At 33.6% G+C, this 25,621-nt stretch overlaps 1 protein-coding gene across 2 annotated transcripts in view; it reads left to right on the top strand.

Moving 5' to 3' along the window:
- Window positions 1-4,930: 4,930 nt before the first annotated feature.
- LOC133199608 (uncharacterized) overlaps window positions 4,931-25,621 on the top strand; it is a 30,653-nt gene continuing 9,962 nt past the window's right edge. Inside the window, exons 1-4 of one of the 2 annotated variants that reach the window (XM_061335561.1) lie at window positions 4,931-5,167; window positions 17,699-17,823; window positions 20,595-20,803; window positions 21,072-21,221. In XM_061335561.1, coding sequence (XP_061191545.1) covers window positions 5,064-5,167; window positions 17,699-17,823; window positions 20,595-20,803; window positions 21,072-21,221 — 588 coding nt within the window. In that variant the 5' untranslated portion in view covers window positions 4,931-5,063. Of the gene's footprint in view, window positions 5,168-13,025; window positions 13,186-17,698; window positions 17,824-20,594; window positions 20,804-21,071; window positions 21,222-25,621 lie in introns of those variants that run through there. The other variant, XM_061335491.1, reaches the window with a different exon arrangement.

The following is a 25,621-nucleotide window of genomic DNA, read 5'->3' as shown; positions in this document are numbered from 1 at the left end:
CAGATGATCGATATATAGGCACTACATGTAAAGGTTTTTTTAATTAAAAGGTTTAAAAGCAATTGTTAATGTATATTTGTAAGAAATATAAGTGTGGACTTCAACTTGAAATAATCATGTCGCCCCGAACGAAGTCGGGCGACATATTGCTACTGTACGCCTAAAAACATCGTCCGGGGATGTTCTCGCAGATGGCTGGGACAATCTTCCTGAAACTTTCCGAAAAAGACGATCACTAGTTGTACCTGTGCAGTGCAGACTGTCAGTTTCAAAATGGCTACCGTTACCATGGAAACGTGCGAAAAGTGAGGAATTTTGTCCGGGAGTGTTCTCTTTGGTCCCTTGAACATTCATCATGAAACTTTACAGAAATGATGATCAGTAATTGTAGTTGTGCGAATCGCATTTAAAATTCTCAAATTGTCAATTTTTGCCATGGAAACAGAGGAATAGTCTTTAACTTCGATTTTATCAGCAAATGCTCAAGCAATCAGTTTGAAACTTTAATGGATGATTCCTTGCATTGTCAAAGTGATTTCTATTTAAAAAAAAAAACGTGGAATTGGCCGCACACAGTTACCATAGAAACAAAACAGAAAAAGGTATTATGCTCACATATGTTCTCAGAGGTGACTTGGACAATCTTGATGAAACTTTACAGAAATTATATTTAGAAACTCGAGGTGTGCAATCAACATTCAATTTTTCCTAAATTCCTACTAATTCCAAGGAAATTCAATTCTGTACTTTTCCCACTTTTTAAAAATCCACTTCTAAGACTTCAATGAACCTTGAATCAAATTAATATGCGTAAAATGAACATTGGTGCACGAAAAAAAAATCAAATTTCAAGCTTAATGTCTTAATTTTGCGATTTATTCAACTGAATAATAATGAGTTAGTGTTCTTGGTTGAGGAGCGGATATGCGTAAATTAATGCTTCTAGACTTTGTTTAATTGAAAAGTTGAAGGAAAAAAAATCCAGAGTTCAACAGAAGTTCAAAAAAAGCTATTTTTGGTCTAAGGGAGGGAGGAGGTATCCCTTTCAGAAACTCGGTGACAGCCTAGAGGGAGAATACTCTTTTATGAGTACACAGCTGGCAAGACAAAATAAGGACATTTACCAAATCTTAAATTATTGCTTGTTAAGATAATTTGAATCGTGTCTAAAGAAATTTGTATGAGCGGTCGTATATCTTACCATATATATGTCGTCCAACACTTTTATTTATTGTTGTGATACTTCTGTTGTATTTAGATAAGTAAGAGTTCTTAAAATAAACTTTTACAACATTTATGGCATTTATATGGAGTAAACAATTAAGGGGCCTCGAATCGGCTGATTGGCATTAAAATATATATTTTTTTTTTCACCGAAGCCATTTAGAGATTCCATGAAGATGGTAGCATAAATTAAAGTTTTATGAAGATCATGTTTTTCTAAGCACGATCAGTGCCATTTCTGGTTTATTAAAACATCAGATGAATGTTACATAAATGTCCCCCAACCGAGAAAGCAGATAACTATACATTGTCAGATTGGATTTATTACCATACTTAGTCAAACTTGTCAAGTTGAAATTTAAACTTTAATGCGTCTTTTATGTCACGTTTACAACTTCAGAACTCAACATGTAAAATTTCAACTAATAACATCATGTAAATTGCATTTTAAATAATAATAATTTATGGTAAAACGCCATTTGATTCTAACTTTATGTGCAGAAATAATGAATGTTTTATACTTTGAAAAGCAAATATTTCTGCATTGTTGTTTTTTGTCTTTTTAAGACATTTTTTCAAAACACTACTACCCCTTTGGTCAGATTTCAGTTAACGTGGTGCACAAGTAGACTATACAAAGAAACATAAATCCTTGTATCAGATTTGTATTTGTTGTCAAGTCATAATTAAGTCTAGTATTTCACCTCGGGAAATAGTCCTGTCCTTTGGGAATTAGAATCTTGCCACCTCCATCAATGAAATACTTTAACTGTATACTTGTATTACTTTCTAGTGAAATACTCCTCCCACAGACTTGATAGTTAACATGTAGACTACACTAAAGTACATTGTTACTCCTCCCACAGACTTGATAGTTAACATGTAGACTACACTAAAGTACATTGTTCTTCTACATCGGAATTTTGATGAACGGTGCCATGGTTATTAACAATAGAAATAGAACAGCAGTGCTCTTTATACAGTTTTTAATCCATTTGATTCTGATTTTGAAAGTAATATTTAAAAATACGTAATTTAAGAAATACTGTTGATTAATACATAGAACATTCTATATTTTGTTTTCATATTTTTAAATTTTAAGTCTGGTGGGACGTTAAATAGTGTCCCATGGCAAAGATTTAAGCATCCTTGGCATGCAAAGATCGTTTCTCTTGTTTTCGAAAAAGAGTGGGCTCACTGAGGCTAGCAGGGAAATCATAAACCAATCATTTTTACCTAATATTATCGCCGGAATATGGCTTAGATTTTGCCGACTCGGCGTTAAGCAAAAGCAATTAATCAGTATAAAAAGTGTCAGAAATATGTCGGAATGAAAAAAAAAATCAGCTAGCCAACAAATGACATCGATCCTTATATACATGTAAATTCTTACTTCTTTTATGTAGGAAGTCACTCACACCCGCACGAGCGTATAAGTATTCCCCCTTTTTTTGGTCAGTAAGGCTTCATTGTCAATTTCTGCCATATTTCCTACATCAGATGACATTTTTCATTGTGTAAACACAACGTAGAAAAAATTCCGAAAAAGGCACGAATAGTTTCATGTCTCGTCTCAGCTGAGTCGAGTACATTTTACACCATTCTATATATAGAGGTCGCGTCATCAAGCCAACACTAACCTTTATCCTAAGAAACAAATAACATGAACATCAAAATTTTTATTTTTATTCATACTCGCCAGTGAAAAAAACACCGCTTCATTTCATTTACTGCGAGACCTGACAAAGACTGACTTATTTTCAACTATTTAGCATTTTTGTGGTTATTTCAAATAGTTGTAATTTTTTAAATTAGAAATTGAGTTGTGTGACGTCATAATATAAACATATGCTAAGTTGCTATGGATGCAGAGGCGAATCAAGAATTTGCAAATCTATAAAAACATGAACAGATTTATAGTGATAAAATTGCAAAAAAGATTTTTTTCTCATCCATGATATTCGGTGAAAAGTTGAAACGCATTACATTGTGTACAGAGGTAGATTATCTAGGAGAGACAGCTTAGCATAAATCGACCGCTATTTATAGAGAGTGTTTTTCCCGCAGTTTAAAAATATCAATGTAGTTCTTTCCCGGATATTTCAAAAGGTGATGTTACACAGGTTACGGTGGGTAGCACGTTATACCTGTTTGTACATATTGCAAACTGAAGAAACCCTCAGAAGGTTTGGTGACGATGGTTTGATTTATTGTATGTTGTTTAACGTCGCATTCGAGAATTTTTCACTCATATAGAGACCTCACCGTATGCCGCTGAATGGCTTCAAATTTAGACATATACTCGGCACTCAGGGTCCTTGAGCAGAGAGGGTTCTTTATCGTGCCAACGCCTACCGTGACACAGGACCTTGGGTTTTAAGGTCTCATTTGATTTTCACTTTTAGTGTAGGGCGCTTAGCGATTGAACAGTCACTATCTATGTTTACGCGGCGAACGAGAATCGAACCCAAGCCTCCCATTCAAGGGGCGAACACCCTTTAAGTAGGCTACCGTGACCGGTGACGGTGGTTTGAGGAATTCCCTCACTTGAGTTAACCTCAAGAATTTGAGATGAGTATTGTAGTTGAATAATTTCTTAAAGTTGGTGACGGCGGGGCCTTATTAAATTATTCTGTATGTGTCAATAATTTTCTGTTTGAATTGACACATTTTTCTTATTCAGTACAACTTCTCTCTCCCATGTATCATTTTTCTTTCTTTATATGTGTTTTTAATTGGTCTTGCCCTACCCAAATACCCTAAGTTGTTTTGGGCCTTCGAGAGCAGTATAGTGCGAATTCAAAAGAGACCGACACTACGTACACACAAAAAAACGCCGAAATATGTTCTGAAACATTTCATAAGTAGATCTGTTTTCAAGAAAAGTAAAATCTTGCAAAGAAGCGCAGTATGCGAGTCTGTTTGCTGACCGAGGTTAATGTGAAATATAAAGACAATGAACAGTAATCGAGCTCAAAAGTCCACTGAAACAATACAAATTTGGAGCAGAGCAAACATGGACCTGTAAAATCATCAGAGGTGGAAACAGGTGCCATGGAGGAGTAAGCATCCCCTGTCGACCGGTTACATCCGCCATATGCTCCTTTTCATGATAGGGAAAATGAAAACAATCTGTAGAGTAGACAATTAAGTGTGAATTCAAAATAATGCCGGAACAATTTCTATGGAAAACACAAGTCAGCATTCGACTTTATGATAGATTGTATTTGCTGATAAGGTCGTTGTATCAGCCATAGAATTTACCAAAAGTTGACTTTAAACGTGACTGTTGATATTTTTGTTTCATCAACTTATTTCTCAATAGCTTGCCTTGTTTTAGAAATTGTTCGTACGTATTTAAACATATGTTTAAATAAAGTCAATTTTAATTTTTATTTAGTTCTCTTGTGTCGTAAAAGGCTTGATATTATAGTAGAGTTTTCCTCAACGATTTGTCATAATTCTTCACGCACACTATAGGTTGTCTGTCCTCCAAAATTATTTCGCCAAAGCAATGATAATAAAAACTCTTGAACCTTTTGGTAAGGAGGTCTACTTTCTATTGCTGTATAGGTAAATAAAATGCGATGCAGTAGCATGATGCCATTTTAAAGTAGACATAGAATTTATGACAAACGTTTCATTTAAGCGAAAACACATACGCAATCTTCATTCACACTTTGGGAATATCAGCATAGTACATGCAGAATTGAAAACTTCAACTAGAGTCCCGTGATTTATATATCGTATAGTGATGTCGACTCTGAATTGCTAGTCAAGATTAATGTATTTAATTATTTATCGACGACATACAAGTACTTAAACTATATTATAAATTAATGATGACTTTGAACAACAACGAATCAGAAAAAGGGAAACCAGAATTAATTCAGAATGGAAATATTCCAGAAGGACAGCAAAAAAAGCTGAAAAAGACAAAAAGGTAATGCATTAACATGTCCACAAAAAAAGGTGATATTTACTTCAAAATTTTAATATATCTAAGAATGTGTTATTTGCAATATACAAATAGGAAAAAAAGGAAGGTGTACTATAACTTTTAACAAATTGATACCATAGTTACAAGAAGGATACATATTATTCATTGTAAAAGTTTGCTAATTTTTAATTGGATTACGAGATTGATGATCTTTTAGTTATTATTCAATATGAAGGACGAAAATAAAACTGAAAGGATACTGCTTAATTGGTTATCTGGAACTGTTGAAGGTTTGACGATTTCGGTATATCAGAAAAATGGCGAGTGACAACTTTGACGATCTTTTAGTATTTACATGTAACAGTGCTCTTAAACAAAAAGTTTGAAAATTGACCTGTAGAAACTTTAACGATTGTTAGATGTTCCTCAATTTCGTCAACGTTCCAACATCGTCAAAGTTTCCTCTTTTACAGTATGTATTTATTTAGGCAATTTTTAACAAAATGGCTAAATTTCTTGCTAAAGTATGGTTAATATATGAAACCTTTGAACCTTTTTGTGGTACAAAAAAATAAATAACTATAAATTAATTTTAATCGATATAAAGATACAAGTTAATAAATATTGTATAATTTTCTGATATTTCAGTAAAGTTTTCTTCTATTTCTTAAACAACAATGTATGGATTTGTATCTTTTTTCATTAAGGAATATGATGCCTAGTAATATATCGTTATTGGCTGTCTTTGAGCAATATTTAATATATTCATCTTTTTTTCTCTTGATCTGTATTAACTCTTTTTACACAGACTATTTAATATCAAAATGGGTTGTGATTCAGAAAATCTCGACATTTAACGAAGTTCGCTCCTAAACATTTGGACTCCAAAGTGAAAGGATTTAATCTTTCAACTGTGTGTTTCATATTTATTTTTATATTCAAAAAATATTGTATATATACAACGTTATATAACGTTATTAAGAGAGAAAAGGTCAAATGCATTTTAAAGGAGATTTCTTTGGAACTATTTTTTCTTGCGGAAGGATTTCAGGCACGAAATGCATAGAAATTTGCTTATTATGCCCCTGGATCGAAAGATCCCGGGGGTATATTGTTTTTGTCCTGTTTGTTTGTCTGTCTGTTGTCAACTTTAACCTAGCCCATAACTATTGCGCTGTCAAGGGTAAGGCTTTAATATTTGACATGAGTGTTTATTATGACAGAATTTTTTGATCATGTGACATAAACTGTGACCTTTGACCTACATTTGAAAAACTTTAACATTGGCCATAACTATTGCACTGTAGTCTACGTCCCACTCCAGAATTGTGTTACCATCGGGGCGGCGTTTCACAAACACATCTTGTTTTAATGTTTAATATGGTGCCTTTTAAACATTTCCTAAATTAATAACTCGTTTTGCACAACTGTTTTTCTCAGGCATCAAACAATCAATAGAGACTTGAATTGAAATAAAGCCATTCGATGTTCTTTTAAAATAAACAAGGTTTACATTCACAAAACTCTTGGAAATAAATGCAATATTTTCTTTTTAATTGGTTATAACTTTAAGGTATGACACTTGTAATATGAGTCATATGAAGGATTTTTTGAGATGTATATTTTAGATAACTAATCGTATAGCATGACTAAAAATCGCAAAGAAAACTGATCACCGATACAGTGCAGGGAACTAATTTTGTTACATAAACCAGCATCAGCATAAGCATTAGTAGCATCAGGATCGAGCTAGCATCAGCATTTAAAAAACAGCATTACCAGGATCAGCATCAGCAAGCAAAGGATAAAACCAGCATTGACCTACATAAAATCAGCATTATCCTACTAGCATCAGAAAATCAATGAGTTTTAATTCAGTAAAAAATTAAAAAAGAAAGAAAGAATATTGGTTAAAGTATTCACATTATTGATACATAGTGAGATATTATGATCAAATAATTGTAAAGGGCACTTTTATTGCTTTAAACGGCAATGCTGAAATTCATTATCTACTTCCGGTAGCATGATGCTACTTCCCGTAGCATTGACCTAATTATAAAACAGCATCAGGATAAGGATTACTAGCATTAAATCAGCAAGCAAAGGAAGCATTCAAATCAGCAAGCAAAGGAAGCATTCTAATCAGCATCGATGCTGTAACAAAATTAGTTTCCTGCACTGTATCTTACTGCATCTTACCGAGCAACGGTACAATTAACTTGACCTGTTTGCACTTAAATTGTTAAATTTTAGGTTACTCACTTTAATCTTTATCATATTTTCCAAATGTAATCATGGCAACAAATATAATCTTTTATGTAAAATAGTTTTAAAATATTGATTATTGAAAAAATCCTGCAAATTAATGCAAAAGTATTGTGTGATCTTTTTGAACTGAAAAATATCAAATTTGGGTATTATGAAAATTTAGATAGACAATGAAATTTCTTCTAATAGTAAGCTTTTTATGACTTAAGTGCTAATTGGTTGAATGTATCGTGTAATTTAAAATAATGAAGAAAAAAATTGGGTTAGTGATGTAAATTTTGAGATATTGGTCAAAAAATCTATTTTCAGGCGAAAAACAATGTAAATTTTTATTTGACTTTTTAACTATATCTTCATTTTTAGCTCTACTGTTCAGAGACCAGAAGAGATTATGCGATAGCAAAGTGTCCGTCCGTCTTTAAACAATTTTTCAAAACGCTAGTCATCTTACAGTTTTGGTCTGATATCGATATAACTTAGCACACAAGTTACACTAAGATACATAATTCTGTTTATCAGTTTTTGGTTTCAATGAACGGTGTTACCATGATTACTAAAAAAAGAAATTTCTGTGAAATACTTTCAAAACGCTACTCTTCCTACCCTTTTAGTCTGATTTCAATATAACTTGGCACACAAGTAGGCTACACTTAGATACATAATAATATATATCGGTTTTTGATTTAGATGAACGGTGCTACCTTGGTTACTAAGAATAGAAAATTTCTTGAAATACTTTCAAAACGCTACTCAACCTACCGTTTTAGTCTGATTTCAGTATAACTTGGCACACAAGTAGACTACACTGAAATACATAATTGCCTTTATTGTTTTTGATTTTGCTGAATGATGTTGCCATGGTTACTAAAATGGAAGTATCTGTAAAATTCTTTTAAAAGGCTATTCCTCCTACAGTTTTAGTCTGATTGCAATAAATCTTGCCACAAAAAGAGACTTAATCAAGGATCATTATTCTATTTATTGCTGGTGCAGAGTTTCAAGTACATACCAGTAGAGCTACAGTCTCGTCAGAGACTTCTGGTTTGGTCAAGGACTGTTGAGTGAATGTATAAAGTATGTTTTGAAAATATTAATTAAAACCTATTTTTAATACTCCTAGCATATAACAACAAAAAAATTCGACGAGATGAAAAAATTCAAATTTTTAAATGATTTTTATGAAAGGAGTCATGCATATACCTCGTGAATGTAAATTTTACAGTTTTGCTTAAAATTCCATTAAGTTTAAGGTCTAGAAAACAGGTAAGGGATGCTGAACTACCTTTGGACATTTTAAGACCCAAATTTTGGTCTGAAATACCATCATGAAATTTGCTAACTAGTAGAAAATACATCTGAAACGATTTCCCTTATTTTAGAACAAAAAGTAGCTGAAATAAAACACCCTAAATATTCTACAATCGAGATTTATATAGAAAATGCCAAAGACACTAGAAAAAACTGCAGGAGTTGCAGTGGTTAAAAACAATGCTTTCTCTGCACGGCTTCCAAAACGGCAACAATTTTTACAGCAGAAGCGAACGCTAGACAACTTTCATTTTGATATACATGTATAAAAACCTCTGATGACGTTTTTTTAAGTGATATTTTCGGACTCTTTCTAGCTTTTTCTTTATTTCTGAATTTCATGCCCCCCCCCCTTCTTTACTCCTCGACATGAAGCAGTCAAACTGTTGCTTGATTGTAATAAGCATTGAACCCTCTACCAAAATTTCGAAATTCATAGCCCCATGATCAGGGGTTCCGAAGTAAGCGTAGGGCTCACAGTAAAAATGCATAACTTATTTAAAAATCTTCTCGCCCCCTGAATATTTAGCAGATAGACTATGTACATGGTTATGATGAGCAAAGGTACCTCTTCCAAAATTGTGAAATGTTTGGCCTTGGGGTCAGAAGTTTGGGGGCCTCTATTGATTATATAGTGAAAATGCATAATTTCATTGAAAATCCTCTTCTTTACGGAATTAAGCCAAGTACGTGAATATTTATAATGAGCACAGGTGCCTCTTCAAAATCAGTGAATTTCATGGCCCCTGGGTCTGGGTTTCTGGTGTTAAGATCGGGCTCTATTGATCATATAGTGAAAATGTATTATTTCTTTGAAATTCTTCTCTGCATCTGGATATTTAGCAAGAAAACTAAACTAAACTGTATGGTTGTGATGAGCAAAGGTGTCTTTTCAAAATTTGTGCAATTTGTTGCCCCAGGGTGCGGGGTATTGGGAAGGGGGGTTCTCTTGATTATATAGTGAAAATGTATTATTTCTTTGAAAATCTTCTTTTCTGCTCCTGGATACCAGCAGATAAAGTAATTGAAGATTATTCTGACCAAAGGTGCCTTCTTTGAAACATTTTGCATCAGCGTCAGGTGTTCTTGGAGGGGGGGGGAGGGCTTTATTGGTCATATAGTGATAATGCATTTTTTTCTTTGAAAAACTTCTTCTCTGTTCCTGGATATTTTATAGCAGATTAACAAAGTGCATGGTTATGATGAGCAAAAATTAATGTGCCTTTTTCAAAATTTCTGAAATTTATTACCCAAGGGTAAGGAGTTGGGGGGGGGGGGGTATATTGATTATATAGTAAAAATGCAATTATATTTCTTTGAAAATCTTCCCTGCTCCTGGGCATCTAGAGGCAATCAGAGTACAGAGCTGTAGTAAGAAAAGGTACAACCAGATTTTTGAAATTCTTGCCCACTTGGTCAAGTGATTTGGTGCTGAGCATGCAGGACTACATACGTATATTAATTTTCATTCTACTGAGAGAAGTTATCCCCCTTTGCAATTTACCTATGATAATTAATCACTGTAAACAATGTAATGAAAGGTCAATTGAATAAGAGAATTATACAGGCATGTTTATAATACAAAAAGTACTTTCTTAGTTTGACTTGTAAATAATAAATAAATTTTAGGAATGACTCTCATTCTTGGCCAAATTATTCGAGTATAACCTGGTTTGGGTCAGTTTACGCTTTATAATCCGCGAAGCGGATTATAAAACAGCGTAAACTGACCCAAACCAGGTTATACTCAAATAATATGGCCAAGAATTAGTCAGTCCTTATAATTTAATTTTAAAATCATTAAATAACTATGGGTGTAAAATTTCGTTGCATTTTATTAGTTCAAATTTGCCGCTCAATAATACAACCGTAGTAACGGAATTGATGGGAAGCGAGGGGAGGACTGGAAATGAGAGGATTGTATGGATACAGATGATTCAGCTGGTTGTCCGGGGGGGGGGGGTCCCCATACCAAACCAGGTTATACAGAAATAATTTGTGTTCCTTTTTGGATATTAACCAATCAGACGCTAGAATACAAACAAAATTAAATTATATATAAATGAAACAAAAATATATCGTTGTACATTAAATGTCCTTCAAAGCCAAGAGAGGCCAATGTGACATTATTGTTTTGTTTAGTCTTTGCAGTGATAGTGATAAATGGGGAAAGTACATACAAGTAAATAGATCTACTTTAAGATTTGTTACTGAGTCCTGGACTAATTCTTTTGTTGATCCCTGTTCATCTTATTTTTCTTGCTTTTGGGTAGTATATCTTCATCTTATCAGTTTATTTTATTTTAATTAATACATCTATATATCTTTTATACTGTTGTATTATGCTCAGGTCCCTTGGGCCTCTTGTTTAAAAATAATCTAAATATTACCGAAATTGGACCAAATGGGTACAACAGGCAACCCTTTAATGGATGAAACATATGGAGATAACATACAGTATTCAAACTCCAAAATCCATTTCAACAATACAAATCAGGATATAAATCTTGAAAGTGTTTTATCCAACCTGCTTAATCGCAATATTTTACTGATTCAATATACATGTAGCACAGATTCATGTACAGTAACGTCAGTATCGACAATACGCAAAATTAAGCTATAATTAATAAATCATGTAATTCTGTAATCGCAATATTTTACTGATTCAATATACATGTAGGACAGATTCATGTACAGTAACGTCAGTATCGACAATACACAAAATTAAGCTATAATTAATAAATCATGTAATTTTGTAATCCACTATTCCTCTTTAACCTTTATCTTAACTTAAAAAGACTCGTGTTAGAATCTCCATCCTGATTTAAACAGTTTAAAATTATTAAGAGTATGTAGTATTTATTGCTTTTGGTTTATTTATTTGTCTTATCAGTGGGCCGGTATCTTGTCGTCTGGAGAAGATTTCGGAGTGGGATTATCACCAGTATTATTTACCTGTTGTCTTCTTTTTGACAAATCGTTATATTGCTATTATAAGTAAACAATCCAAAACTGAGTACATGTATGATATATACTGCCCAAAGTACGCGAATTGCATTAATTAAAAAAAAAAATCATGCCAAAAATATACGAGTTCCAAATGTAGAAGAATTTGATATTTATTGTGCGTAATTACAATTATCTGTCAACTTTCATTCAGTATTCAAATACAAACTTAAATTCAACTATTCTTTAACTAACTTTCCTTGTTACTAGTGCAAGAGCCAAAATCAAGAGGTACAATAAATTTTGATCCACACGATGATCTTAAGATGACAGGTAGCATGCACTCATCAGCTAGAGATTGAACAAAATATAGTGCCCAATTGAAATGTTTCCCTGGGTTCAACAAGTTTTTTTGTTGAGATATACGAACACTACATTTACAGTGTACATGAATATATACAAAAGAGGGAAAAATCACTGAAACTATCTTCATATTACATTACTGTGGTTTAGAACTTTTGCTCTCACGGAATGCTGAATGTTTGTTTTTATTATTTAAAAAAAAAATTTACATGACATACACTTCCATAAGATTCAGTTAAATCCGTTGTTTTTTTTTTTTAAATCATCCTGATTTCGGAATCCTTAATTCGAACGATATTAAACATTTTATTCGTCCAGTGTTTTGAAAATGTGCATCACAAACCAGACAATTTTGTATTTATTAAATGGAATATGCTTTCCAAATGTAATTATATATATATATATACATGTATATGCAATTTTAATGTATTCATATGATGTGTGTATATGATTTTAGACGATTGGAATTTGTTAAGGGTAAATTATACATTTAAAAGCTGCAAGTTTTAAGTGTATTCACCAAGACTTGTACTGTGATTTCTAGAAGAAGAAAAAAAAACTATCTGACACAAGACGTCGGCTTCTGATTTGCATTTTAATTTGAATATTGTACATGTAATAATTGCGATTGTTTATCGTTATTCATCCATATTTCTTTTAAATTGAAAATACGAGAGTATTTTATCAAGACAGTTACCAGTATGTAACTACATTCAATACTTGAGTCTAGATATTTACGACGTACGTCTAATAGTTCAGATTTTGACCACATTTCCTTGTTTATTGACATCATTTAGATTATTCAGATCCAGTCCCGAATTCAGTACAAAGAAATACCATCTACTTCAACATATTTATAGTTATCCAAGCTAACGGATGATCTAAATGTTATAAATCTATACTAGTTTGTTCAAATATTATCTGCCATATGTAAAGAGACTTCGCGTTACATTTATTGCTAAATGCAGTGACAAATTAACGTAGGAACATATCTTGGGTATGGGTCACGGTGCATTACAGAATGGCAACGCATTTTCCACGAATGAAAGCATTCCCAATGGCGTTCAGATGCGTCAGGATAAGACACTGAGAATAAATCGGAAACTTAAAATCAGGAAGAAATCGAAGGCACAGAGGTAAAAGCGCATATTACGTAATGTGATTTATTTCAAGAGCACGTGTCGAAATAATTCTTATTCCTCCCTTATGTAAATTCTAAATACGTTAATTCATGTAGAAATTATTTTGACAATGAGAAATTTTCCAGCCAATGTTGTTTGAATTTACCATGAACCTTGTATATAGTGTGAATTAGTCTGAGACCTGCTTATAAATACAGTAACTGTGGATAGCTTTACTATGCAAAAGAATGAATACGTAGTATATAGAGTGAAAAACATATTTCGGAATACACGTGAGGTGTACGGTACATATTAAAATACTGTTTTAAACGCTTTAGAAAACTTGCTGACACACCGTTTTATGTTACTAGCAAGCTTCTTTACAGAGAGAACATTGCACAAAATAATTTTGGTTCCCGTAGTTTCAACATTGTTTACTTATTGAATTGCACTGCATTTTTTCCACAATATTTAAAACCCAAAGCGTAAAATAATGTACAAATATTAAAAGCGTGTTATAGTAATTTGGACAAGGAAATCAATAAGTGTTAACTTGACAAGAATGAAAACTTGCACACAGCGAACTGGTGGACCTACTTTAATACTAGTGGTTGACTAATCACTAACAAAAATACTATAGTAAACTATAGTTAACTTATCAAAGTTTTCATTATATGAAATCAAAATTCGTTTTCGTCGCCCGCGTGGCGCAGTGGTAGAGCGTCTGCTCTAGAGTCGCGGGGTAAGGAGATCCTTACGTCGCGGGTTCGAATCCCAGTGTGAGACGTGGAAACCGGTTCTTTGGATGAGACCGTATAAACCGAGGTCCCGTGTCGCAGCAGATGCTGACATGAAAAAGATCCCTCACTGCTCAAAGTATAGGTCAAAATGTGCAGCTCTCCACCGGCAAGTGGTGGCGTCTTTGCCAAATGAGTGGAAAATTCTCGAGAGGGACGTTAAACAACAAACAAAATTTGTTTTCACTATAATAAATCGAAGTTTTCACTATTGTAGTAAATGCTAGAGTGTTCCAAGGAACGCATGTGTCGCCTGCTTTGTGGCTTCATTAAAGATGCAAATAAATATGAGTGGTCAGCTATTTATTTACTACTAGCATTGTAACTCCAAAGAACTTTTGGAAAATTTGAAATCACAAAATTTTACTAAAATCAATAGCATCAAAACATACGACTTTTCAACAGTTTATACAACCATTCCCCTCGATAAATTGAAGTCCAGGATTTTTAACATCATAGACAGCTGCTTCTTTCAATAAAAGAGGAACTCGTTAATATACTTACCTTGTCATTGGTCATTTACAAAATTATTTTTTTAAAAAGCACTCTGATTGTACATACAAGTACTCTGAAGTTGCTTGAGTTTCTGATTGACAATATGTATGTAGTTTTTGGAGATCAGGTCTTCCAACAATCTGTTGGAATTCCCATGGGTACTAATTGCGCCCCCTTATTAGCAGACCTATTTTTGTATTCAGATGAAGCAGAATTTATTCAAAAACTTCTACATGAGAAGAAGAAAACACTTGCTGTGGCCTTCAACCCGACACTTCGATATATCGATGACGTATTATCAATTAACAATAGTTACTTTCATTCATATGTTCGATACGCAAGAGCATGCTCTGCGTATGAACAATTTCTAAAACGAGACAAGCTATTGTCAAACAAGTTGACGAAACAAGGATATCAACAGTCTCGTTTGAAGTAATCTTTTTGCAAGATTTTCGGTCGATACAATGACCTTGTCGGTACATACAACCTATCATGGAGTCAAATGCTGACTAACGTTTATCATACTAATTGTTAGGCCATTATTTATACACTGAACTGTCTACCGGATTTCCGGTTTTTGTTTCCCAATCATGACATTGAGCAAACGGCGGGTGTGACCGGTCGGCAGGGGATGCTCACTCCTCCATGGCACCTGATCCCACCTCTAAATTTTGAGGTCCGTGTTTGCTGTGCTCCAAATTTGTATCGTTTCATTGGACCTTCGAGATTGAATACTGTTCGTTATTTTCATATTTCTTGCATTTGCCTGCAAAGAAATAACCATTCAATGATAGTATAAACTGCGATAGAATCTCACAATCAAAGAAAATGCCCAACCCTCAAATGAATAATTAAATGAAAATTATTAGAAATAATTATTTATCATTTCATTAGCGTTTCCAAAAATCCCCCAAAAGAGATTTCAGTCTGTCATTACTACAATTGTCATTATACACGATCCATTGTGGAATACAGATCCCGATGTATTTTCATAGTATTTAAATATAAGTTTGTGTGGTAACTGAATACCAAACAGTTTCAAAGTACAGTATCATAAGCTCATAACCATGTATACTGCTAATTCTCAAAAACCCTGCCTTTCAAAATTCAAAAGACATCAGTTAAATTAAAATTTTTGGAAAGTATGTGAAAGGTCAAGTGGACTGTCACGCTGGTCTTTTTAATATGTTTTATGACAAATAGTGCACATGCTAAATAGCATAAACGTACCTCTTAAATATCAAAATTTTGCTGCGTATCGGCACTAAGAGATATTTTGAAAAGTAGGCCAAAGATCAAAATCAAAAGTCACGAGATCGGTAACCATGGTAATTTACAAATGCCCTTGTGCCAATGTATGTGCGAAATATCAAATTCATACCTCTTACAGTTCTCAAGATATAAGGTGTGACAGGTGGACAGACAGTGTCGCTCTGCTTTGCAGAAAAAAGGTATCTAAGTTTTCACTATAATAGTAAATAAAAGTTTCAAAATTTTCTGTATAGTTTATCAAACTTACAAAGTTTACACTAATAAGTGGGGGTGGGGAGGGGTTATCCCTTAATTTAAATTTATCTAATGCAAACGCAACATTTCCATTTATAACTCAACTTAAGGAACTGCATGTTAAATGAAGTTGACGAAGCATGCCAGGTATTAATTTTACTTCTAAAAGACCCACTTTCATTTTATAGTATATTTTTCTCTCTCCATAACAATAAAACTTACATTACATCAGCATTATATTTAAATACTTTAAATTAATGTAACGTATCTGTCGGTCTATTGGTGGGCGAGACCACCTCCTAATAAAATTCGTTTGTTCTCCTTTTTTAGGAGGTTGGAGTTTATAAATAGTTCGCGGAAGCCGTTATGAACTTAGACCATGGTTTAAATATAATGTCACGATGGGAATCCAAAACAGAAATACATAGTTATTCAAAGTTTTTACTATAGTCAATCAAAGCTTTCACTTTGAATAGTGAATCAAAATTTCAAAGTATTTACTAAATTGAATCAAATTTCAAAGTTTTCAGACTTCAAAATTTTCACAAATCAAAGTTTTGAAGTTTTTTCTATAGTTTATCAAAGTTTTCTCTAAAGTGAATCAAAGTTTTTATTATAGTGAATTAAAGTATCAAAATCAAAGGGAGAGATACTCAATTAACCGTAGCAAACTATAGTTTACTGTAGTGTTCACGTCAGAATACCTTTGACTTGAATTTATTTGGTTAATTCAATAAAACTTTAAAACCATGTTATTAATATTTTGTTTGTTTATTTTATTTTTACTCGTTGATATATCGATATAGCGTTTATATTTTGAGGTCATTGTTTAAATCAAATTACAACAAATTTTAGTTTATAGTACAAGTGCTTTTCTGGAGGGGAGAGAGAGGTCTGGTGACACGTTAGTCTTCTCCTTATATATCGGTGTTCATAGAAGTTTAATGAACAACTTGATATTAAATTTAAACTTTGAGAAATCAAGCAATAATTTACCTTTAAATTATTTCTCCCTATATTATCAAGTTATCCCTTCAAAGTATACAGCGAGCATAACAAAGAATAATTTGCTACTTTATACATACATGCGCAACAGTTTTAACAAGTATATAATTATAATCTAATATCAGAATTTTTGTGCATACAAGTGTGTAAAATCAGTGTTTAAATATAAGTAAACTTCTTTATTGGAAGTCAAATTTAAGAGCATACGGTAAAGCCAAATTTCCTCTCAAATGGAAATCTCAAAAAGGAGAGAAGGGCTACATTCAAGGTTAGAGTCTGTCTTGATCCTCCATTTTAAAGGGAGAGTAGAGAGAATTCTTCATTCATAGTGAAGTTTTCATGCAAATGAAACACTTAAAAGGGATTTATGATACAGATAAGTTAAAGAATCCTTCCAATTACCTTTGATATATATCAATAGAATCTGATCTATTCTTATGTACAAATATTCACTTGTTCTTTAATTCATTCCACATTGAAGCAACACCATTTGGGCTAAGATAGATAATTCTTGCTAGCTGAAGGATTAGACATCATACATGGATTTTCTTTTTCGCCTGTTTTTATTTTATTTATGAATTTTTTCGGTTACTCAATACAATTTATAAATTTTTCCTTCATGTATCTAAGAAAACAATATCATGGAAATCAACTTACATAACAATGAACGATATTCAAATATTATAGTTGGATTGACAAGTCATATTGTAAATAAATTTTTATAGATGTCGAAAACGACTATCACAGCTTCTACATACTCATGTGGTCCTCATCACCGTCTGTGTCCTCAGTGCTCTGGATGCTGGCTGTGTTCTGGGACAAATCATATGCGATATACTCATCATGTCAGGTGAGTGTGGGTCAGTGGGTTAATCGGATTCATGTGGACCCAGACTTGTACTCGATGCAGACTTTTTTGCACAGGTCGGGTACACTACCTTTTATGGAAGGCACTTTTCAACACGTGACGAAGTTTTCGTCAAGTCCATTCTCCAATCACTTGAATGAGTCGCAAAGCATGACGGTCCACTACGTGGTTACCATTCAAAAGCGACATGTGGTTTTCGTCGGTTTACTACATAATATTTACTTGGTCACCGGAAAAACCGTAAAGCTTCTTTTTTACTTTATAAGGCTGAAATTGAAAAATTATATTCCGAAGACACTGTTCCACGCTCACATTTAATATTTGAGTTGTTTTAGATGATTAATAGTTGCTTCAAATACCGTACAAACGCTTTGATGTTTGAGTGTACATAAAACTTTTTTGATGATATCGAGGAGTTAAATAATTATTGCGCACATTGTACTGCTGTCTAAAACTATGTACATGTATATCACGTGAAAAAAAACCCACACCCAATGCTTTATCGACACAATAGCACCTACGTCTCTGTTAACAATGGTTTACGCCGATGTATTGATATAAGGCTTCATAAAGCAAATTTTGTAAATGTGAGCATAGGAAAGAAAGATTATACATCATTTTCAATATTTCTTTCATAAATATAAAAAAAGAATTAAACATGAATTTCCAAGGGACAATTCAATTGGCCCTGTATTTTCAACACAGCTGAGTTCGTATTGATACACGTTGTAGCCCATAATGCATTGCGACTCATTCAGCAGTCGGTAAAGTTGACAGATAGCTAATTTACATGCAAATTAATGCTGACGTCAGAAAATCTAGTGGTCTCGACCTGTTCCAAGAATGTGGGATTTCAAAGAAAAGGCTTTACTGTTATCACATGAACCATTTTTGAGGAGCTTCTCTACTTATAAACGGAAATAGCCCTATTTAACATATTGCTTATAGTCTTAGCTGTTTGGTTATAAGCACAGTATACTGGTAGCAAAGGGAAATCAATTTAAACCTGTTGCCATTATATGCAACCGTAAAGTTAGGGTCTACATGTAAACTTTGGTTAAGGATAAAATTATATAAAAATATTATAAAAAATAAATATAAAAATACTTTTGTTTTTCTTCACGTCCCTTTCTTACAAGAATATTTTAATTATACTGGAAGGCAGCCAAAAATGCAAATTTTGATAAATCTATACTCGGCACTTACGGTTTTTGAGCAGTTAGATAAATCTTTCATTTTTACAGGTTATGTGAAAATGCACTTTGGTGTATACGGTGTCACTCAACACCGGGTTTCGTACAATATGCAGATAATACAGCAAAACTCATTTTCAAACTCTATGGATTCGTTCAAACACGGATAGGAGGAAACGGCATCCGCAGTTACACTATACTGTTAAGTCATCATCAAATTTTTGAGTCAATTTTCGTGGCTTAAGGATGACGTTTACTCATGGTTTAAGTTGACAGAAATGGAATGCTTTAACTTACAATATGTTGGATAAAAAATGTTCTAAATGGAGAAAATAACCATGTTTGAACTCAGTATCAGTTTAAAGATTCAGTAAATTTTATTATTTGAATATACATAAAAACAAAAGTTTTTGGTGATGCAGAGGAAATTTGGACTTTTTTTTCTTTTCTATTTTTTTTGCAATATTATTTAAAAAAGTGAAGGTTATATGTGTTTTTTTAACACCATTTTGCAAACATTATATTCTTTACAGCTCATGTATTATTTCAAATAGTAAAGTGGCATGCAAGGAAGAATTTCAAAAGTATGAACAAAACCATTGCAGACAACATATCTCAAGATTATTGACCTCATATAATTAATTCTAATAAAAGCATAATGGCAAAGAAATAACCTGAGGCTTTAAAAAGTTTGGAGTTCTTATCATTCAGATTTTTGTAATACTGGATTAAAAAATTGGTGAAAATAAGAAAACGGACAGAGGAAATTCGGTCTGAAATAATTAAGAAGTTTAAAGTCTAATTGTTTACTTATAGTTAGCAATATATTTCATTATCCAAAGAGATTTCTTACTTGTTATATTTTATTAAAATAGAAACAATTGGTTATAGTGTATAAATTTGGGGGTATTAAAGGGCCACTAACAATGTGGAGATAACTAACAGTATTCAAGCTCATAGTTCATTTAAACAATACAAATCGGAATCTGTAACCCTTTACTTTCTTAATGATATCCCTACCAGATCCTTTAGCCTTTAAATCGTGATAATATGTAATATCATTTCTCCGTTTACTGCATGGATGAAGTACAATATCAATTTAATGAACAAAGGCTTAGGTAAGAAATTCTTTTATTTCATAAAATCGTTTTAAGATGATAACTTTTGTCTTTGAGCATTGCAATGAAATTTGTCGGGATGAGTCTCAAAAACAAATTCACTTGGAAAAAAAAATCTCTATTATTTTTTTGACTAAACAGTGAATGTAAAAAAAAAAATCTGTTTTCTCATGAACATTGTGAAGATCATCCACGAATTTATGTTCTTGAGCAGGAAAAGGGGGTCAAAAATCCTTAAAAATACCCTGTTACGCGTGTAACGAATGTTCAATGCATTTTCACATTAATTGCAGTATAATTACTATTGCTTAACCCAACTGCAGAATTCAAAACATTATATTAATCTTAAGCACGTACATGAAACCGCCACACATCGTTTTAAAATGTATTCATGTTAAACTTAGCATTTTTCTTCATTATAACATACTAAATCAATTTTCAGAAAAATTACATGACAGCGATATGCTAAAGGAAAGCACAGTGGCTGTATTAATGAAAGTCTGTCCGGAAGCCAACTACACTACGGCGGACGGGCATTCGCCTACCCTCGAACAGGCAATAGAAAGTGTTAAGAAGCATTCTTGTTATTCATCAAACAGTTCCAACTTCCAGAGTCAAGAAAATCAACACAGATTTACCTACTATACTGACGTAGGAAAAAACAATAAATCATATAATCAATCTATAATCAATCCCATAAACCAAGCGAGTGTTTTTAAAGAGAAAGTTTCTAAGAATACCGGTACTTAAAATTTATCAGTCTAACAAGCGGATTACTTATACAGTAAATGAATGGATTACTGGGTATATATTGTGTCATAAAGATTTACAATTTCAGTGTAGTAAAACTAAAACTTTTATTTACAACTTTGCAAGAGATGCATATAATTTCTTTTTTTCCATCTTACATGAAATGAAGGATACAAGAAGACAAGGTGAGATACATCACAGATCAAAGCGAGCTTCCGGTTCTGGCGACCACGCACATGCAGAACACACTTTGGTCGAAACCCTTACACACGCCTTCCATCTTGGGAGTCTGGTCATTTTATCGCTTCTTGTATTTGAGGTACAGAACAACAAAATAGTAAAAATTACTATCACATTAAAGTTCATGAAACATTTAAAAATTAGAATGCTTAATGTACAAGAAAATCACAGTAAATACAAGATGACGAAGACATTTTTTTTTATCTTATCAATGCAGTAGATGCTGGGCATTGTTTTATAATTGAATTATAATATGAATGCATGTCAGGAAGATCATATGTTGTAATAAATACTTCTAATTAATTTTCAATAGAACTACTTTTTCCAGAGTTCCTGTGCATATTTTAATTAAGCAATCACTCAATAAGCTTGTCGCAGCAGAGGACCGAATCAAGTTTATTAGTGCATCCTTTGAAGTACATTGTACTTGATAGAAAATAATGTTCACTTGAACAATATTTTAAACAAATTCCATTAACTTTCATGGAAGCACCATTTCAAGACATTGCCCGGTTCGTGGTAGTTATTAAAGATATCCTTTTGTTGTCGCTGCAAAAGGCCAATAATCCAAGTCAGAAACTGGGTTAAAATTTAGTCAAACAAATTTCCGATATATTTTCAAATTTGAATTTTTAGCCCCCCCCCCCCCCCCCCCGCTCCGAAGAAGGGAGGGCATATTGCTTTGCTGCTGTCTGTCGGTCGGTCGGTCGGTCTGTCGGTCCACCAACAGTTTCCGTTCATTTTCTTCGCAGAGGTTGCACATACTGAAATGAAATTCGATATACAGATTTATCAAAAGTATATCTAGTCGCCCGAGTGGCGCAGTGGTTAGAGCGTTCGCTCTAGAGTCGCGGAGTAAGGAGTTGATCCTTACGTCGCGGGTTCGAATCCCACTGTGACGTGGAGACCGGTCCTTCGGATGAGACCGTATAAACCGAGGTCCCGTGTCGCAGTAGGTGCTGGCACGAAAAAATATCCCTCACTGCTCAATGGCCCTGAGTGCCGAGTATAGGTCAAAATTTGTAGCTCTATACCGGCAAGTGGTGGCGTCTCCATATGAGTGAAAAAATTCTCGAGAGGGACGTTAAACAATAAGCAAACAAACAAACATAAGTATATCTAGGTCAAATTCTATTTCGGAACGATCCAGCAATTTTTGCTGTCTGTTGGTCGGTCGGTCCGTCTGTCTGTCGGTCCACCAACAGTTTCCGTTCATTTTCTTCGCAGAGGTTGCACATACTGAAATGAAATTTAGTATACAGATTTATCATAAGTACAGGTGTATATCTAGGTCAAGTTCTATTTTGGATACGATCGAGCAATTTTTGACATAGTTTTGCCCTTGGACTTAGAAAAATTCCAATTATTTGCAGTTTCCGTTCATTTTCTTATCAGAGGTTGCACATACTGAAATGAAATTCAGTATACAGATTTATCATAAGTAAGTTCTATTTTAGATACGATCGAGCATTGCAATTTTTGACATATTTATGCCCCTTGGACTTAGAACAATTCCAATTATTTGCAGTTTCCGTTCATTTTCTTCGCAGAGGTTGCACATACTGAAATGAAATTTAGTATACAGATTTATCATAAGAATAACTAGGGCAGATTCAGTTTTGGGTACGATCGAGCAAATTTTCACAGAGTTATGCCGCTTGGACTTAAAAAAAAAATTCCAATTATTTTTTGGAGGGGATAAGTGTTTCACAAACATCTCTTGTTCTTAAGAAGAATTTATATAATTATGTTCACTGAGATACTGGGTGTTCATATGCTTATCATTTTGTGGTAACCACAATAAGGATTTAAACTTTGTTGATTTGAGGTCGCATTAACTTTATCTTTTTAACAAAAATAACTAATGGTAAAGGGTATGCTGAAGGACGTCAACTTCTGAGTGTTTGAGTAGAAGAATGAAGGTTACTATATTTTCCCTCTACACGATGCGGCATCTCTTTTAATTCGACATACAGTTCAGGAATACACGAATATATAAGATTTATTTTTAAAATTTTTCGTCGATGAAATATTGCAGAGCTACTGTTTATTACAGAGTGAAATAAACATAGGCACTCCCCAGCTTAATTGTTAAAAAATATATATCTACTATACTATAAACATAACAAGGCATGAAACTAGCCTCCATGTTGGATTCCGCTTAGGGGCACTTTCTGACTAATAGCGAGAATTTCTCGCCCAAGTTGGACTTTTCTCAGACATCGGAAGCTGTCATTTATTGAAATAAAATCAAATCAGGTTGAATCTCGCAGTACGTCCGTCGCATTCACGCGTTTTCTAGCATTTCTCTGCAAACCAGGTCTCCTCGGCCGGAACTTAAAGGTTTATGGGGGTATAGATAATTCGATCATCGTTTACCTTCAAAGTGCATCTCATGGAAAGCTAACGTTGTTTTTCATAACAAACGAATGTACTGTGAAATAAATATAATTTTACATCAAGAGGACCTTGCAAGATTTAACACACATTTTCAGGCCCATAAAAAGCAGTTTCAGTGTGTGTTTGTGTGTGTGTGTGCTGGAGGGGGGGGGTTCAGCTGAACAACAATTCTTTGACAAGAAAAAATATTATTAAAGGAGGACAATCCAAAAGTAGGTTTGTTTTCTATTGCATAGTATTAGTATATTCATGTATTGGCAAAATTATAGGGGCGAAAGGAGGGGGAGGGACACGTTTAAGCAGATGGATTTGACCGGGGGGGGGGGGGGAGGGTGGTAAAATGTTTAGTAAATAAATATAATAAAATAAAGCGGATGTTTGCAGAAGTAAGTTCTGCACGAAAATTGTGAAATGTATTGGAAGAAAAAGAACTATATACATTATACAAGGATAAGACAGCTTTTTTTTAGTTCAATGATGGTACAGAGACACCAATGCAGAATAATACAATTTAGAGGACGACAATTTGTTTCTAAAGGGGGTGGCATTTTTTTCGATTCAAAATGTTTATTTTCATGTCATTGAAGGACAGATTATTATTTCCAAGATGGTTAGGGATTTTTTTTTTATGTCTACTATACACCAAAAAAAGTGGGTAGGAAAAAATAAAGAAAAAAATGAGAAAATTAGAGTGTCTGCGGGTGTGTGTGTGTGTGTTTCGGGGGGGGGGGGGTAACATCACTCGAAGTCAAGTAATTCATTTTCCTCCTATTGGAAAATAATTTTTTTTCCCACAATTTTAAGGACAGATTCTTTTTTTCTCCAAAATCTGCCAACACCTATCGGAATCAAATAGTTGTCCCCTCAGAATTACGCATCACGAATTGAATCCTTTACTGTAGTTGTCATGTGCAAATTCACACTTTATAATCTTGCACATGAAGAAATTAATAGTTTAGCACTTTGTGTATATGATTGTGTTTATATGTGGTTGTTGCATGAAATCAGCGCGGGGCGGGGCTCAGGAAGTTCATTGTAATGACATAAACTATAGTCCATTAAATAACTCCTAACCTAGCTGCCTTTGCATTTGTTAACTGTCCAGACTAAAGCTGGTTTTTGGTCAAAACTAATCAGTACCATACGTGCTATCATTCTCAGTGGAACGCTGTAAAAGAGTGAGCTAATGAAGTTAGTTTCAGCTTTGTAAATATTCACGGTGATGTGAACATGCCAAAATATATTTTTAGAAATAATTACCCTTACAAAATATTTAAAACATCCAAAACACTTATATAATATTTCAGTGAAAATTTTGAACTTGTATTAAACTTTAGAACTGTCCCATTTTATTATAGTATATCTGTATGACACCATCTATAAGAAATAAGTCCCGCTATCAGGATAAAATATTCATGTACTTGTATATTTATTCATTTTGCAATAAAAGTAATACTTAATAATTTACATGTATGCAAGTATACTTTCCAGAGATGAATCCGGGATTTCAAAGGGGGGGGGTCAAAAAGATTAAGTGGCAATAGAAACTCATAATACTTGTAGTTAAAATTAGTATTGAAGCATAAGTTTTATCAAGACTTTCTCTTATATTGAATAATCCTCCCCTTTTCCTTTTTTTCTTAAAAATTTGAAAGGAGGTGACCCCCCCCCCCCCCCGATATAAATCTGCCACTGTCTTCAAGACTGCTTATATATATATATATATATATATATATATATATATATATATATATATATATATATATATAGACCCTGAAACGTGCTACTACCCCAAAAAAGCGTGTGGCTTTCGTGCGCTTTTCGTTTCGTGCAAACCGTGTAGCGTTTCGTGTAAACCGTGCAGCGTTTCGTGCAAACCGTGTAGCGTTTCGTGTAAACCGTGCAGCGTTTCGTGCAAACCGTGTAGCGTTTCGTGTAAACCGTGCAGCGTTTCGTGTAAGCTCCAAAGCGTTTCGTGCAAACCGTGTAGCGTGCGTGCGAGAAGCGTGTGAGAAACGTGCGACTTTCGTGTAAGAACCGTGTGAGAACCGTGCGACTTTCGTGCAAGAATCGTGTGAG

This window comes from Saccostrea echinata, unplaced genomic scaffold (genome assembly GCF_033153115.1).
Source record: "Saccostrea echinata isolate AGI-Se365-2 ecotype Australia unplaced genomic scaffold, CSIRO_AGI_Sech_v1 ptg000001l, whole genome shotgun sequence".
NCBI classification, from domain to species: domain Eukaryota; kingdom Metazoa; phylum Mollusca; class Bivalvia; order Ostreida; family Ostreidae; genus Saccostrea; species Saccostrea echinata.
The sequence above is the reverse complement of the archived record's forward strand: the minus strand, read 5'-3'. Positions and strand labels throughout refer to the sequence as shown.